This window comes from Megascapheus bottae, chromosome 3 (genome assembly GCF_031878675.1).
Source record: "Megascapheus bottae isolate mThoBot1 chromosome 3, mThoBot2.hap1, whole genome shotgun sequence".
In the NCBI taxonomy this organism is placed as follows: domain Eukaryota; kingdom Metazoa; phylum Chordata; class Mammalia; order Rodentia; family Geomyidae; genus Megascapheus; species Megascapheus bottae.
Genome location: NC_143511.1, coordinates 58,358,602 through 58,373,854, shown reverse-complemented (window position 1 = coordinate 58,373,854; position 15,253 = coordinate 58,358,602). Strand labels below are relative to the sequence as shown.

General features: G+C 42.9%; 1 protein-coding gene across 1 annotated transcript; it reads left to right on the top strand.

Annotated features, from left to right (window-relative positions):
* Positions 1–3: 3 nt before the first annotated feature.
* On the top strand, positions 4–14,204 carry Bag1 (BAG cochaperone 1). The gene is made up of 8 exons (XM_090329371.1): positions 4–85; positions 168–1,019; positions 3,813–3,941; positions 5,168–5,250; positions 5,649–5,762; positions 11,246–11,353; positions 12,416–12,478; positions 13,234–14,204. The coding sequence occupies exons 1-8, from the start codon at positions 4–6 to the stop codon at positions 13,321–13,323; spliced, it is 1,521 nt and encodes a 506-aa protein (XP_090185497.1). The 3' UTR covers positions 13,324–14,204.
* The last annotated feature ends 1,049 nt before the right edge of the window (positions 14,205–15,253 follow it).

Sequence of the window (15,253 nt, the reverse complement as noted above, 5' to 3'; positions counted from 1 at the left end):
CAAATGAGTGAGGCGGAGCCCTGGCAGAGTGGGTGGGGCCTGAAGACGGCCTTGGCGGATTGGGCGGGGCCGGAGAGGGTCCAACGTAGGGGGCGGGGCCAGTCGACAGGGGCGGGGCCAGGAAGTAGCTCCGCAAGATTGCCGGACGCTCAGCTGCCATCGCTGAGCGGTCAACAAGCGCGGGCTGGCGGATCGGGGCGGCGCGCGGAAGACGCGAGGCGACCGGGAGCGGCTGGGCCCCCGGCGGCGCGGCCCTCGGTCTGGCCGGGAGTCGCGCCAGTCGGAACACCCAGCCGAGCGCCGCCCGCCTCCCTCTCAGCGTCCCTCCTTGCGGAGCGCAGCCAGCGGGCATGAGCGATCCGCCAGAGGCTCCGCCGCCGGCACGGGTAGGCCGCGGATGAAGAAGAAAGGCCGTCCTCGTTCGACCCGGAGCGAGAAGGTGACCGGGCGCAAGGAGGCGACCCAGGTCGACGAGACGGCTCGGGGCAAGCAGTCATCCCGGGGCAAGCAGGTGTCCCGGAGCAAGGACAAGGAGGTGACCACAGCGGAGGAGGTGGCCGAGACCAAGGAGGTAGCGGAGACTGAGGAAGTAGCCGGGATCGAGGAGGTGCCCAAGGCCGAGGAGGTGGTCCGGGTCGAGGAGGTGGCCCGGACCAGAGAAGTGGTCCGAACCAGAGAGGTGCCCCGGCCCCGAGAGGTGCCTAAGCCCCGAGAGGTGCCTAAGCCCCGAGAGGTGATCCACACGGCGGAAGTGATCCAGTCGGCGGATGTGCCCCATACCGCGCAGCAAATCCCGGCCCCGGAGGTGACCCAGGCCACTGTGGTGACCCAGGCCACTGTGGTGACCCAGCCCGAGGAGTTGACCCAGCCCGCGGAGTTGACCCAGCCCGCGGAGTTGACCCAGCCCTGGGAGTTAACCACCGCCAAGCCGACCCGGAGCGAATACATGATTCCAATCGAGGAGGCGGCAGAGACCGAGGACATGGCGGCAGCCAGGCTCAACCTGACCGTCACCCACAGTGAGCGCGGGGCAGCCGGGAGTATTGGGCTCTTAAGTCGGGTTCTGAGCTTTGGAAGCGTGAAGCATAGGTTCTTGGCGGTGGCGCTGGGGCTGGCTGGTGTGGGCCTTCTGTGAGCCCACCTTTCCTTGTGCTTAGTGTGTTTTCTATCTGGTTATTTGTTGGCTTGTCGACGTTAGAGCCTATCTGAACTTCGTGAGTCTAGTGGTGTGGATGTATATGCCACCCATTTGTAGTGGATTTTTGTGTGACGCTTGTTTTGGGCCATGTGGTATATAACTTCTGTGTGTCAGGACACCTAGGTGTCCTGAACTGTGGTTGGCCGGCTGTTCCTACTGCCTTCTCTTTTATTAATATGATGAATATCCACATTTTTAGTGTGTCATGAGTCCAAGCATTACATTCTGGGCACCCATTAGGCCTGACCAAAAAAAAAAAAAAACAACTAAACAAAATCGGTACATTTTACCCCCGTGACCTCATGGAGACATCGAGGGGCTTAGTGATAGAGACAACCTCCTTACGTCACCGACCTGGAAAGAATTGGTACCTTCCAAAAAAATTTTTATTTGTATTAAGCATCAACTAAAGTGTGCCCAGTGGGAAAGACTTGTGGAGGATCCATATGTTTACAGTATTTTCTAAGCAGTCGCCTTTCTTCTATCATTTTCTCTTCTTCCTTTCCCAAAACAATTTCAACAGGTTACATTATTCTATTTTCATAGTTGAAAACAATCTATTTCCATCACATTCATTCCGACTAGTACATCCCCCTTTCCCTCACTTCTCCCACCTCTCACTCCCCCACTCCCAACTCATATTCCATACTCCCCCAATCCCACAGCCTAGTTCTCTTTCTTCATTCTTCCATCTCTATGTTGACCAACAGTTCATTGGAGTTTTTTCGTATATATATGCTATGTATTTCAAAATTATCCATGTTTTTTCTTTTTTGGGGGGGGCGGTCATGGAACTTGAATTCTGGGCCTGGGCACTGTCCCTGCTTTTTCACTCAAGGCTAGTGTTCTGCCCCTTTGAGACACAGTGCCACTTCCATTTTTCAGGTGCTTAATTGGCGATAAGAGTCTCATGGACTTTAGTGCCCAGGATGGTTTTGAATCTCCATCCTCAGATCTCAGCGTCCTGAGTAGCTAGGATTACAGGCATGAGCTGCCTGTGCCCAGCCCATACTTATTTTTCTTCTTTGCTTCTCCATGCATATGTACATGTATGTATGTATGTATGTATGTATGTATGTATATGCACATATATGCAAATGAACATGCTCATGAAAATCTTTCAGGTCTTGCTTTCACGTGTGTGTGTGTGTGTGTGTGTGTGGAAAACATAACAGCATTTTGGTTGTTTGAACTTAGTTTGTCTTACTTAATGCATTTCCTCCAGTTGCATTTATTTTTCTACAAATGACATGATTTTGTTTTCTTTTTTTGGAGGAAGTTATGAGTTTGTAAGTGCATATTTTCCTGGAAGCCCTGCCACCCTCAGTTTTCTTTGTCTGTATAATATTCTACAGTACCATAGACCACATTTTCTTTAGCCATTCATCTGTTGTTGGTTAACTCAGATAACCCTGTTTTGCAGTTTTGCATTTCACTATCTATTGTGAGCAGTGCTGCAATAAACAATGTGCAGGTTCTTGCTGGTATATTAATTTACTTTCCAGATATATATCTGATAGTGGTAAGGTGGAATCATAAGGAAGATCTTTTTTTAATTGTGGTACTTGAACTCAGGGCCTGGGTGCTGATCCTCAGCATCTTTCTGCTCAAGGCTAGCACACTTGAGTCATAGTGCAACTTCTAGTTTGTAAGTGGTTAATTAGAGATAAGAGTTGCGTGAGGACTTTTCTGCCCAGGCTGGCATTGAACTGTGAGCTTCAGATCTCAGCTTCCTGAGTAGCTAGGATTGCAGGTGTGAGCCATTGGCACCTTGCTGGAAGGTCTTGTTTTACTTTTTTGAACAACTTTCTTACTGATTTTCATGTGTTTATTATACTAGTTTACATTCCCACCAGCAGTATATGAGGGTTCCTTTTTCCTCTATCTCATCAGCCTTTGTTGTTATTTGTTTCCTTCATGGATGACCTTCTTATTGGGATGCAGTTCAATCTTAGTGTGGTTGTATTTCGTTTGTGGCTAAGGATGATGAATGTGTCTTCAAATGTCTATTAGTCTTTTTTTTTTTTTGCCAGTCCTGGGTCTTGAACTCAGGGCCTGGGCACTGTCCTTGGACTTTCTCAAGGCTAGAGCTCTACCACTTGAGCCACAGCACCACTCCAGCTTTTTTCCTATGTATGTGGTACGAGGAATTGAACCCAGGTCTTCGTGCATGCTAGGCAAGCACTCTTCCACTAGGCCAAACTCCTGGCCCCGAGGTATTTTTTTTTTCCCCCCGAGAACTGTCTGTTCAGTTTGCGTGCGTTTTATTAATTGGATTCTCTTTTCTAAGTTTTTGAGTTATTTGTGTATTCTGGATATAAATTTTTATTTGCTGAATACTGCGCTCACTGATTATTAATGAAATAGGAAATAATAAATAGTATTTCCTTTATGAGAGTTCTGGGGATTAAATAAGGTAATGCATGAAATTAGACTAGTACAACCTCTCTTGCATAAATATTTAAAATGTTAGCAACCATTAGAATAGTTCTTAAGGAAACAAAATCCTTGAGCAGGTCACCAAAGGAAAGCTAGACCTACACAAATGGTGGCGAGCACTTTGGAGATGGTATCTGGTTATGTGGAAAAGTTAATCTTTTTTTTTTCTTCCTAGGCAATGAGAAGCACGATCTTTATGTTATCCCACAGCAGGGCAGCAATGAACCAGTTGTCCAAGACCTGGCCCAGGTTGTTGAAGAGGCCACAGGGGTTCCACAGCCTTTTCAGAAGCTTATATTTAAGGGTATGCATTTCTCTCTTAGTTTTGACCCTGCAGTTAGTGCTTACCTATACCAGTTTTCAAACTGGAACAGTTTTGTTCATTTATTCTTTTAACAAATCTTTATTAAGGACTTACTGTGTACTAAACTTCAAACATCTGAATAGGAGTCAGATTTGAAGTAACATAAAGATGGCAGGGATTTCACCATTTGCTTCATTAAACCAATTTAATAGGGGCCTGGTTCTAAAGGTCCACTAAGCAATGCTTATTCTTCTAGAACCTAACTCCTCTACCTAGATTCCCTGTTTTCCTACTTCCATAGGCACCCATTATTCTTACCTGCTAGATTTATCTCACTGGGTGACACTCATTATAAGGAACTTAGTAATAGGAAGCATTTTGGTTCACATTTCACACTATAGCTCCTTTCTCTTTTCTTTTTAAAACATTTTATACAAAATATATATAAAATTTTATACAAAATATATGTAAAAATATATTAAAAATTATACAAGTAATGGAATTTGACATTTCAAGTCTGGGCATCATCATGTCATGTCTGTATCCCACGCACTCTAGAGACAAACGCAAGTTTCATGCAAAACTGTGCAACATAGTCCCTATCTCAAAAGCAAAACACAAACAAAAACCAAAAGCCAAACAAGGTGTAACAGGCTTATGTTTATAATTTCAACTACTCTGAAGGCAGAGATTGGAAGGATTGCAGTTTTGAGGCCAGCCTGAGCAAAATGTTAGTGAGTTCTCACATCTCAGTCAATAAGCTAGGTGTAGTAGTACAGACCTGTCATCTCAGCCACAGGCTGGAGGATCTGTGTACGTATTAAGTCCTAGCAGAAAAACTTGAGAGATGCTATAAGAAAAATAAAGCACCTGTCTTTCAAGCATGAAGCCCTGAGTTTAAACTCCAGTAGTACCAAATGAAAACAAACAGAAAACATCTCCTAAAATGACTATATAAATTTATGCTCTTTTCATTAATGATTACAATTATACATTTACTGAAATCAGTTCTAACCTTCCCTCCCTTCCTTCTATCCTTCTTCCTTTCTTCCCTTCCTCCTTCACTCCATCTCTCCTCTTCCTCCTCTTCTCTCTCTCTCTCTCTCTCTCTCTCTCTCTCTCTCTCTCTCTCTCTCTCTCTCTCTCTTTCTCTCTTTCTCTCTTTCTTTCTGGAATTTATTTCAGTGTTACACTGTTGATATAACTTGACATACTTTTCTTTTCAGGGAAATCTTTGAAGGAAATGGAGGTACCTTTGTCAGAACTTGGAATACAAAATGGTTGCCGGGTTATGTTAATTGGGGAAAAGGTAAATCACTTTTTTTAACCAAAATTTGTCAGAATCAAGTGACTAAAGTCCTTTACATTTATTTCTGTTTAGAAGACCAAGTTTTATAGGCCTGTGTGTGTGTGTGTGTGTGTGTGTGTGTGTGTGTGAGAGAGAGAGAGAGAGAGAGAGAGAGAGAGAGAGAGAGGGAGGGAGAGAGAGAGGGAGGGAGGGAGAGGGAGGGAAAAAAATCAGAATTAGAATCAGTGTCTTGTTGCTTGGACTCTGCTCAGGTGCTCTCACTGAGCTTTATGCCAAAAACTAGCTCTACTTCTGGCTTTTTGCTGGTTAATTGGGAGGTAAGAGTCTCATAGCTGGCTTTGAACTGTGACAAATAGTTATAGATCTTGGTGACTATTTGCTACATTTGTCTTTTTTAGAGCAATCCAGAAGAACAGGCTGAACTAAAGAAGTTGAAACATTTGGAGAAGTCTGTGGAGAAAATAGCTGACCACCTAGAAGAGTTGAATAAAGAATTTACTGGAATCCAGCAGGTAATTTCTTTCATAAACTTCTACCACCTGTAAGAGTTGGATATGTGTGGTTAAGATTCTGACTCCACCTTTCTGTTTTTGTGTTTTTAATGATGTGCCAAGTATACAGGACCTCATGAATACTCTGCGTTTTACCACCACAAGCTACATTCTCAGCCCCTTACCCTTTCTCTTACTACGGTCAAGTTTATCTTTGTCTCATCTGTCAAAAAGAATAATATTGTCACCCTGTAAGAGCTGCTATGAGAGTACTTTGGAAATGCTCTGTCAGCTTTAGTGATTCATCCGTTTATGTTCATAGTGAAGTATCCACCATGTTAGGATCATGTGTAAACAGATGGGCTTCTCACAGTCCAAGTATTTTTAGCAAGGCAAAAATAACCTCAAAATAAATAAAATTGTTCTTCAGTGTTGGTAGTTGAAGCTTGGACCTAGAGCATGGTTGGCAAGTGTTTCACATAGATCTACAACCTCACCCGGGAAGAACATTTTATTGATTCATAGAAGAGTCCAAGTTCAGTTTGATCTTGGTAACATGGGGATTATCTTAGTCAAATCTTCATAGTAGAGATGGGTACTGCAACCCAGGAAGATTAAGAATAGCCCAAGACTATTTTCCCTTTCATTTTATAACACTATTGAGTACATGTTTGTGCTTTAATTGTAAGAGTAATATATAGGCTGGGCATGGTGGTTCCCACCTATAAACATAGATAGTTGGAAGGTGGAGATTAGGATTATGATTAGAGACCAGCCGAGGCAAAAAAGATTGAGTTAGCAAGATTCCATCTCAGCTGTGTATGGTAGTGTGCATTTGTCATTCCAGCTATACAGGAAGTATAAGTAGGAAAATGGTGTCTAGATCAGCTCAGGCAAAAATGCTCTGTACCATTTGGGTAGGTAAAGACCTCTTCTGCTATTTGCCGTAGCTCATGTCTGTAATCCTAGCTACTCAGGAGGCTGAGATCTGAGAACTGAGGCTTGAAGCTAGACCGGGCAATAAATTTGAGACACTGTTATCTCCAGTTACCCAAATTGGAAGTTGTATCACTCAAGTGCTAGAAGTCTAGCCTTGATCAACAAAAACAACAACAACAACAAAAAAAAAAAACAAAAAAAACAAGCAAGAATATGAGGCTGAAGGGGCCAAGAATTTGGCCTAGTGGTAGAGTGCTTGCCTAGCATGCACAAAGACCAGGTTGAATTCCTCGGTACCACATACATAGAAAAAGCTGGAAGTAGTGCTGTGGCTCAAGCGGTAGAACTGTAGCCCAAGGACAGTGCTCAGCCCCTGAATTCAAGCCCCCAGGGCAGGAAGAAAGAAGGGAAGGAAGGAAGGAAGAAAGGAAGTAAGGAAGGAAGGAAAACATGAGGCTGTGAGTTCAGGTTCTAGTACTACTTCCCCCCACCCCACAAAAAAAAAAAAAGGATTATTCCAATAATAAAGCAAAAATAGCAGGGAATTACAGTTCAAGTGATAGAGCACCAATCTACCTCCTTAGCAAATGCTAGGCTCTCCCTGAGTTAATCCCTCAGTACCAGAAAAATAGTAATAATATGTAATGGTAGTACAAAAGTTTTAAAAGTAAGTTATAGGTACTAATATGGAAGATAAAAAGCACCAGTCAGTATCTGGCTGTCAGGATTCAAGCCCAGACTTTCAGACCTTACTGTCTGTGCTTTTAATATCTATCTCTAATGACTCATAGATGACCATCGTGAAAGTTTTTTGTTTAAACTAATATCCCTTTATATGTACTTTATAAATTGTTCTTTTACTAGCTAGCAAATTGAACATTTTCTGTGTCATTGAGAATGGATATATAGGAATATCCTTTTTTTTGGCCAGTCCTGGAGCTTGAACTTAGTGCCTGGGCGATTAAAGCTCATACTCTACCACTAACTTCTGTGTATGTGGTACTGAGGGATCAAACCCAGGGCTTCATGCATGCTAAGAAAGCCCTCTATCACTAAGCCATATTCCCAGCCAATTATCTACATATATTCCCCCTTTTTCTCACAGTGACTTCTCTGGGTGTAGGTATCATAATCCCTTCTATAAAAATGAGGTTGCTGAAGCATAGGTAGTTTAAGTACTTGCTCATCATCCTTGGTGATTCTCAGCAGCTTCCTTGAATAGCTAGGATTATGGGTGTGAGTCACTGGCACCTGTCTGGAATATTTTTCAAAGATTATATATTTCATCATGTATGAATATAAAGTGGTTGAACTTATTCTCCAGTGTTTGTCACATAGTCTCTTTTTGGTAGTGATGGGAAGGGGTCATGAGCATGCTAGTAATTTTTTTCTTTTTGCCAGTCCTAGGGCTTGAACTCAGGGCTTGAGCACTGTCCTTAGACTTTCTCAAGGCTAGAGCTCTACTACTTGAGCCAGAGCATCACTTCTGGCTTTTTCTATTTATGTGGTATCGAGGAATTGAACCCCAGTCTTTGTGCATACTAGGCAAGCACTCTATCAGTGATAGGCCAAACTCCTCCTGCCCCTGGTAGTATTTTTGTTGCTGCTGTTGTTTTGAGCCAGTTATCTACTGTGTAGTACCCAGACTGACCTTGAACTTCTGGTCCTCTTACCTTAACCTTTCGTACTGACATTGCAGGGGGACAACACTACTCCTAGCTGAGCCTTTTTTTACTTCGAGTGGCATTACCACTTGGCCATGCCTACTGTCTTGGAGCCCTTTCTTCTGGTGCTGGTCCTGGTGCTTGAACTCAGGGCCTGGGTGCTGCTGTCCCTTATTCTTTTGCCCAGGGATAGTACTCTTAAATATTTGAGCCACAACTCCACTTCCTCTTTTTTTTTTTTTAATGATTTATTATAGATAAGAGTCTCATGGATCTTCCTGCCTATGGCTGGCTTCAAATCTCAATCCTCAGATCTCAGTCTCCTGAGTTGTTAGGCCTATAGATATGAGCCACTGCACCTCGTTGGAGCCTCTCTTTGGAGAAAGGTCTCCCAGTAATTCCCAGGCTGACCTGAAACTCAAGATCCTCCTACATTCATTTCCCAAATGCTAGGGATATACATGTGTGCTACAATGCCTTGCTAGCCTAATATAGTTTTTTATGATTATATGTAATGCTTCTTTGAATGATTTTGAAAATAGGTCTTTTTTGGAGGGTACTTCTGATTTTTTTGTGTGGGGTTAGGATTATTTGAGTTAGAATCACTAGGTACTGGGGCTGGAGTTTGGTCTAGTGATAGAGTGCTTGCCTAGCATGCAGGAGAACTGGGTTCAGTTCCTCAGTGCCACATACATAGAAAAAGCCAGAAATGTTGCCGTGGCTCAAGTGGTAGAGCTCTAGCTTTGAGAAAGCACAAAGACAGTGGCTCAGTCCCTGAATTCAAGCTCCGGGACTGGCAAAAAAAAAAAAAAAAATCACTAGGTACTGTTTGATGTCTTTGTTACATATGTAACTTAAATATGCATATATATAACACTCAGCCTTGATAAATATCTTCAAAAGGCCTTATTGTTTGTTTATTGTCTTGGTGCTAGGGATCAAATGAGCTCTAAACATGCTTGCTTTTTTTTTTTTTTGCCAGTCTTGAGGCTTGAACTCAAGGCCTGAGCAATGTACGTGGGCTTTCTCTAGACTAGAGCTCTACCACTTGAGTCACAGCACCACTTTCAACTTTTTCTATGTATGTGGTACTGAGGAATTGAACTCAGGTCTTTGTGCATGCTAGTCAAGCACCCTACCACTAGGCCAAACTCCCGGCCCCTTCTTTTTTTGTTTCTGCTTTCTGATTCTTTTATTCTTTTTTTTTCTACTGAGATTTGAACCCAGGGTCTCTTGCCTGCTTGGCTTTTTGCTCACAGCTAGTATTCTACCACTTTGTGTGTGTGTGTGTGTGTTGTTTCAGTATAGCTGAAGTCTTTAGTTCAAGACTTCCTACTCTTATGCTCAGCTTTCTTGCCAGAGATGGCACTCTACTCCATGAGTTATGACTCCAACCCTCATCCGGATTTTTGCTGGTTATTTTGGAGATAAATTCATTTGGACTTGGTGCCTGGGGTAGCCTTGAACTTCATTCCTCTTTTTTTTTTTTTTTTGTCAGTCATGGGACTTAAACTCTGGGCCTGGGTGTTGTTCAGCTCAAGCCTAGCACCCTACCCTTTGAGCCACAGTGTCACTTCCAGTTTTCTGGTGATATCAAAGTCTCACAGACATTTTAGTGCCCTGGCTGGCTTTGAATCTCAATCCTCAGATCTCAACCTCCTGAGTAACTGCAATTACAGATGTGAGCCATCGTGCCTGGCTAAACTTCATTCCTCTTAATATCAGCCTCCAGAATAACTAGGATTGCAGACTTGAGCCACTGGTGTCCAGCTGCTTTCATACACTAATGACATTAGTTAAGTCAATATGAACAACAAGAAAATTTATTAGTAAAGTGAGTACTGTTGCCATTCATTAGCATATATCTATGCCTTGAGTTATGATAAGTATCTACATATATTTTTCTCCCCTCCCTTTTTTTTTCATTATAATCTCTTCTATAAAAATGAGGTTGTTTGGAAAAAAAAAAATGAGGGAGGTTGTTTGGGCTGGAAGCGTGGCCTAGTGGTAGAGTGCTTGCCTAGTATGCTTGAAGCCCTCAGTACAACATACACAGAAAAAAAAAAAAACAGAAGTGAGGCTATTCCTCAAGTGGTAGAGTGCTAGCCTTGAGAAAGCTCAAGGATAGTGCCCAGGCTCTTGAGTTCAAGTCCCAGGACTGGCAAAAAAAGAAGCGGGGTGGGAGGGAGGGGGTTGCTGTGGCATGAATAGTTTAAGTAACTAGTTCAAGTACAAAGCTAGTAAGTGAAAGTCAGAATTCAAGTTCAGGTCTGTCAGAACCAAAAGCCTACCTTTAAAAAAATAAAATGGAGCAGGGAGTTTGGCCTAGTGGTAGAGTGCTTGCCTAGCATGCACGAAGAACCAGGTTTGATTCCTCAGTCCCACATACATAGAAAAAAGCCAGAAGTGGTGCTGTTGTTCAAATGGTGGAGCTCTAGCCTTGAGAAAACCCAAGGGCAGTGCTCAGGCCCTGAGCCCAAGCCCAGGACTGGGGAAAAAAAAAATGTTATTAAAGATCAAACCCAGGACTTCCTACTTGCTAGGACAAATACTCTGCCTCTATGCTACATTTCCCTGCCTCTGCTCTTAATATTTATCTCATGTCTAGGTATATACTTGGAACTAGGGGCTTCACTGGAGCCAGACCTAAGGAAACATTTGAATCACCAGGAGACCATGTGAGATAGAGTAAACTACAGCATGGTAGAATTTTTGGATTTATCTAAGGCCAGTCTGAACTCCACCACCCAACTTTTTTTTTTTTTTTTAAAGAGATACAGGTATAGATCTGAGAAGTATCATGGCTTCTTAGGGTGATAGTGAACTAAATGTTGGTTACTTTATCAGTATTGTGGTATGGAGTTTTCCTTCAGTCTCAGTAATGCATTATTCCCCCCACAGGGTTTTCTGGCTAAGGATTTACAAGCCGAAGCTCTCTGTAAACTTGATAGGAGAGTAAAGGGTACAATTGAGCAGTTTATGAGGATCTTGGAGGAGATTGACACAATGGTAAGTAAATTTTCAGCTCAGAACTAGTATCTTATGAGAATATTTCAGTCAGTTTAATTCAGAAACATCCCTGTTGCCTGAGCAAGCCCATCACTTGAGGATGCTGTGCTGGGTCCTAGGTGAATACAATTAGATGGTTCCAGGTCTCTAAGCATTCATAGTTCACCAACAGGAATTTTGCCACTTACTAATGGATGCTACCAGCATTTAAAGTGATGAAGGTAAGAATTAAGAGGATGATGATTTCATCTTCAAACAAATATAATACTCATTTTACTTATGAGCTCATTTCCTAGAATTCAGCTAGAGCTAGATCTCGTGTGACTGGGTTAGGTTCTCTTTTGCAAATGACAGTAATAATATCTGTAGCTTGATGCTTCATTCTTGAGGGTGAAGTTTTGGGTTTGGGATTCTCTGGAGTTAGGCAAGGTGGTAAAAAAAAGAACTAGGAAGCCGGGCACTGTGGCTCACTCCTGTAATCCTAGGTACTCCGGAGGCTGAGATCTGAGGATCAGGGTTCAAAGCTAGTCCAGCTACTAAAGACCTTGAGACTCTTATCTCCAATTAACTACTAAAAAACTGAAAGTGGCACTATGGCTCTAGGGGTAGGGAAGTATCCTTAGCTGAAGAGCTCAGGGACAACACCCAGACCCAGAGGTAGAGTAGTAGCCTTGAGCTGAAGAGCTCAGAGAAAGCACCCAGGCTGGGAGTTCAAGCCTCACAACTGCTGTGGGGGTGGGGTGTGGAGAACTAGGAAGTACTTTTTCTGTCATGGTGAACTCATGATCTGGCCAGGACGTAGTATTAATACCTAGGAAGCAGCAAAAATCTAAAACCAAAGTCTTAGGGTTTAGATGGTCCAGATATGGAAAGCAGGTGATTTTATAGGATGGAAGCTATGAAAATGTCCATGTTGGATCCAGACCTAAAGAAATGATTCCTGAAAATGGCTAATCATATTCATATTGGTGACCTGTGATTTGCTTGGTATATAGAATATGTTTTCAAAGTGTATCTTCTGTTTATTACTAAAAGATTGTATGTCATCTTTTTCTTCCATAGATCCTACCAGAAAAATTTAAAGACAGTAGGTTAAAAAGGAAAGGCTTGGTGAAGAAGGTTCAGGTGAGTTGTGTAGTAGCATACAACATTATATATAATGTGTCAGGGGGGTATGAATTTGGCCTAGTGGTAGAGTGCTTACCTTGCATGCATGAAGACCCAGATTTGATTTCTTAGTACCACATACATAGAAAAGGCCGGATGTGTGCTGTGGCACAAATGGTAGTGCTCTGGCCTTGAGAAAGCCCAAGGACAGTACTCAGGCCCTGAGTTCAAACCAGGACTGGCAAAACAACACAAACAAACAAAAAAAAATGAACTATAATGTGTTAGTGTATTGGTGTGTGTGTTTAGCTGTTCAAAGTAGGGTAGTATAGAAATATGATAGTTAGCACAGGCTATTTTGTTTTTGTTACTGTTTATCTGCATGAACCGAGAATATCAGAGAAGGTTCCACTTTATGTCTCTGTATTTGAATTTAATCTATCTAGGAAAGACATTTACTGGGGACATCATACAGTTCTAGAAGGCTTGGTTAATGTGTGCATTGCTACCTTCATTTGAGTAGTAGTATAGTCCTGGCTATGAAGAAAGGTGCCACTGTCTGTATTACCTTTTAGGGAGTTGTAAGCCTAGGGAATGGTCAGTTTGAAACTCTGACCTCATGCTTCCTTTTCACTTGCTCCCCTTACCTGGGAACCCATGCTGAGTGCCCATTTCTATCTATGTACATTTTGCCATAATGACAAAAGATCCTTAGGTAGGCAATGATTAGTTTGCCCTTGGAGAGCTCTCACAGCCCTGTGTCTTACTTTTAGGCATTCTTAGCTGAATGTGACACGGTGGAGCAGAACATCTTCCAGGAGACCGAGCGGCTACAGTCTACAAACTTGGCTCTTGCTGAGTGAGGTACAGTGGAGAAAGGCTGTACTGTTCTGAATTGCAGCACCACCGCTCTGGAACAGAAGTTGCCTATTTTCTCCAGGGCTGCCAGAGTCAACTAGTCAATTGCCAATTTTCCTACTTCTACACGGGCTCTCAATGAAAAAGTACTGTCTTTGCAGTCTAAAGTAGAGTTGCTTATCTGTTTTCTCATTCTATGTCTAGGTGGCTGTATAACCCAGCAGCTGCCTTTTCTAGAATGCTCCTTCTTGCCCATGTTTTATCAGCTTTTTGACAATCAGGTACTTTGTTTGGGGCTAATGAGAGGTTTAGGGTTTTGTTTGGTGCCAGTCCTGTGGCTTGAACTCAGGGCCTGTGCACTGTCCCTGAGCTTCTTTTGCACAAGGCTAGCACTTTACTACTTGAGCCACAGCTCGATTTGTTTAGTAGTTTGGTGAGGATAAGATTCTCATATGTTGTTGCCAGGGCGCACTTCAAACTGTGATTCTCAGCTCTCAGCTTCCTGAGTAGCTAGGGTTATAGGTATGAGCCACCACAATCCAGCTTGATGAGAGTTCTTGTCTTGAGCTAGTCCTAGGCTTATAGAGCATCCTGGTCTCAGACATGTAAGAAGGACCTTCTTGACCTGGTAATCCCAGAGTCCCAGGATTGTTAGTAGGTTGCATCTAGTTAGGAAAATTGAGTTTGTCACATAGGCAATCCACAGTCCTTTGTTGTGAGGTTTTCTAGAACATCTGACTGCATTGATGATGGAAACATTCTCGAGTGTCATGTACAAATTTCAAAGATCTTTCTTTTAATTCTTCTTTGATCTGTGCTTTCTCTCTGGCTGTTCCTGTCCATGTGTGTACTTCCATTGCAATAAAATCAGTTTGTGTGCCCATCATTGGTCAGAAGAGTGTTTTGGTTTCTCCCCTCTTGTTAACAGCATTTTTTGTTTTCAGTACTGAAAATCCAGGCCCTTGCAAATGCTCTACCATTTGTGTCATGCCTTCTCCTGTTGTTGTTTGAGTCAAGATCTGGCCTATAGAGCTTACCTCAATCTCCTGATTACTGGGAATATAGGAATGCATTGCTATTCCCCTTTCTTAACAGATAGAAACTGATGAGGGTGGCAGGGTTTAAATACAGAAAGAGCCTGGGGCATCAGTTGTTTTTGTTTTGTTTTGTTTTGTTGTTTTCTTGTTTCCATTTCCTGGAGTTCATTTCAATAAATATTATTTTAAGCTGGGCATGGTGGCTCACACCTAGAATCCTAGCTGAGATCTGAGGATCACAGTTCAAAGCTAGCCTGGACAATACAAAGCCATAAGACTCTTATCTCCAATTAACTACTAGAAAATGGGAAATGGGTCTGTGGCTCAAGAGTAGAATGGTAGCCTTGAGCTGAGGAGCTCAGAGACAGCGCCCAGGCCTGAGTTCAGGCCCCGTGACATCCCTTCCCCCCCAAAAATTACTTCATATGATCAGATACACATAGGCATTGCACCTTTGTGTTCCTCTCCCAGGAGTATTGGAGCTTCATTTTACATAGTTTGCTTTCCTCTCAAATGTTACATATATTCCCATTCTCCCTCCCTCCCTCTCTTTTGGTTATATTAACACTTGAACTCAGGACCTCATGCTCTCTTGCTTGGCTTTTTTTTTTTTTTTTTTTTGGGTCAGTTGTGGAGCTTGAACTTAAGGCCTGGGTGCTGTCCCTGAGCTCTTTTGCTCAAGGCTAATACTCTCCCACTTTGAGCTGCCCTTTACTTCCCGTTGTCTGGTAGTTAATTGGAGGTAAGAATCTCACAAACTTTCCTACCTGGGCTGGCTTTGAATCTCGATCCTAAGATGTCAGCCTCTTGAGTAACTAGGATTGCAGGCGTGAGCCAGAAGCATCTGGCTTAAGAAGTACATTTCTTTTTGGACAATGTCACCCTCGCTTGGCTCTTC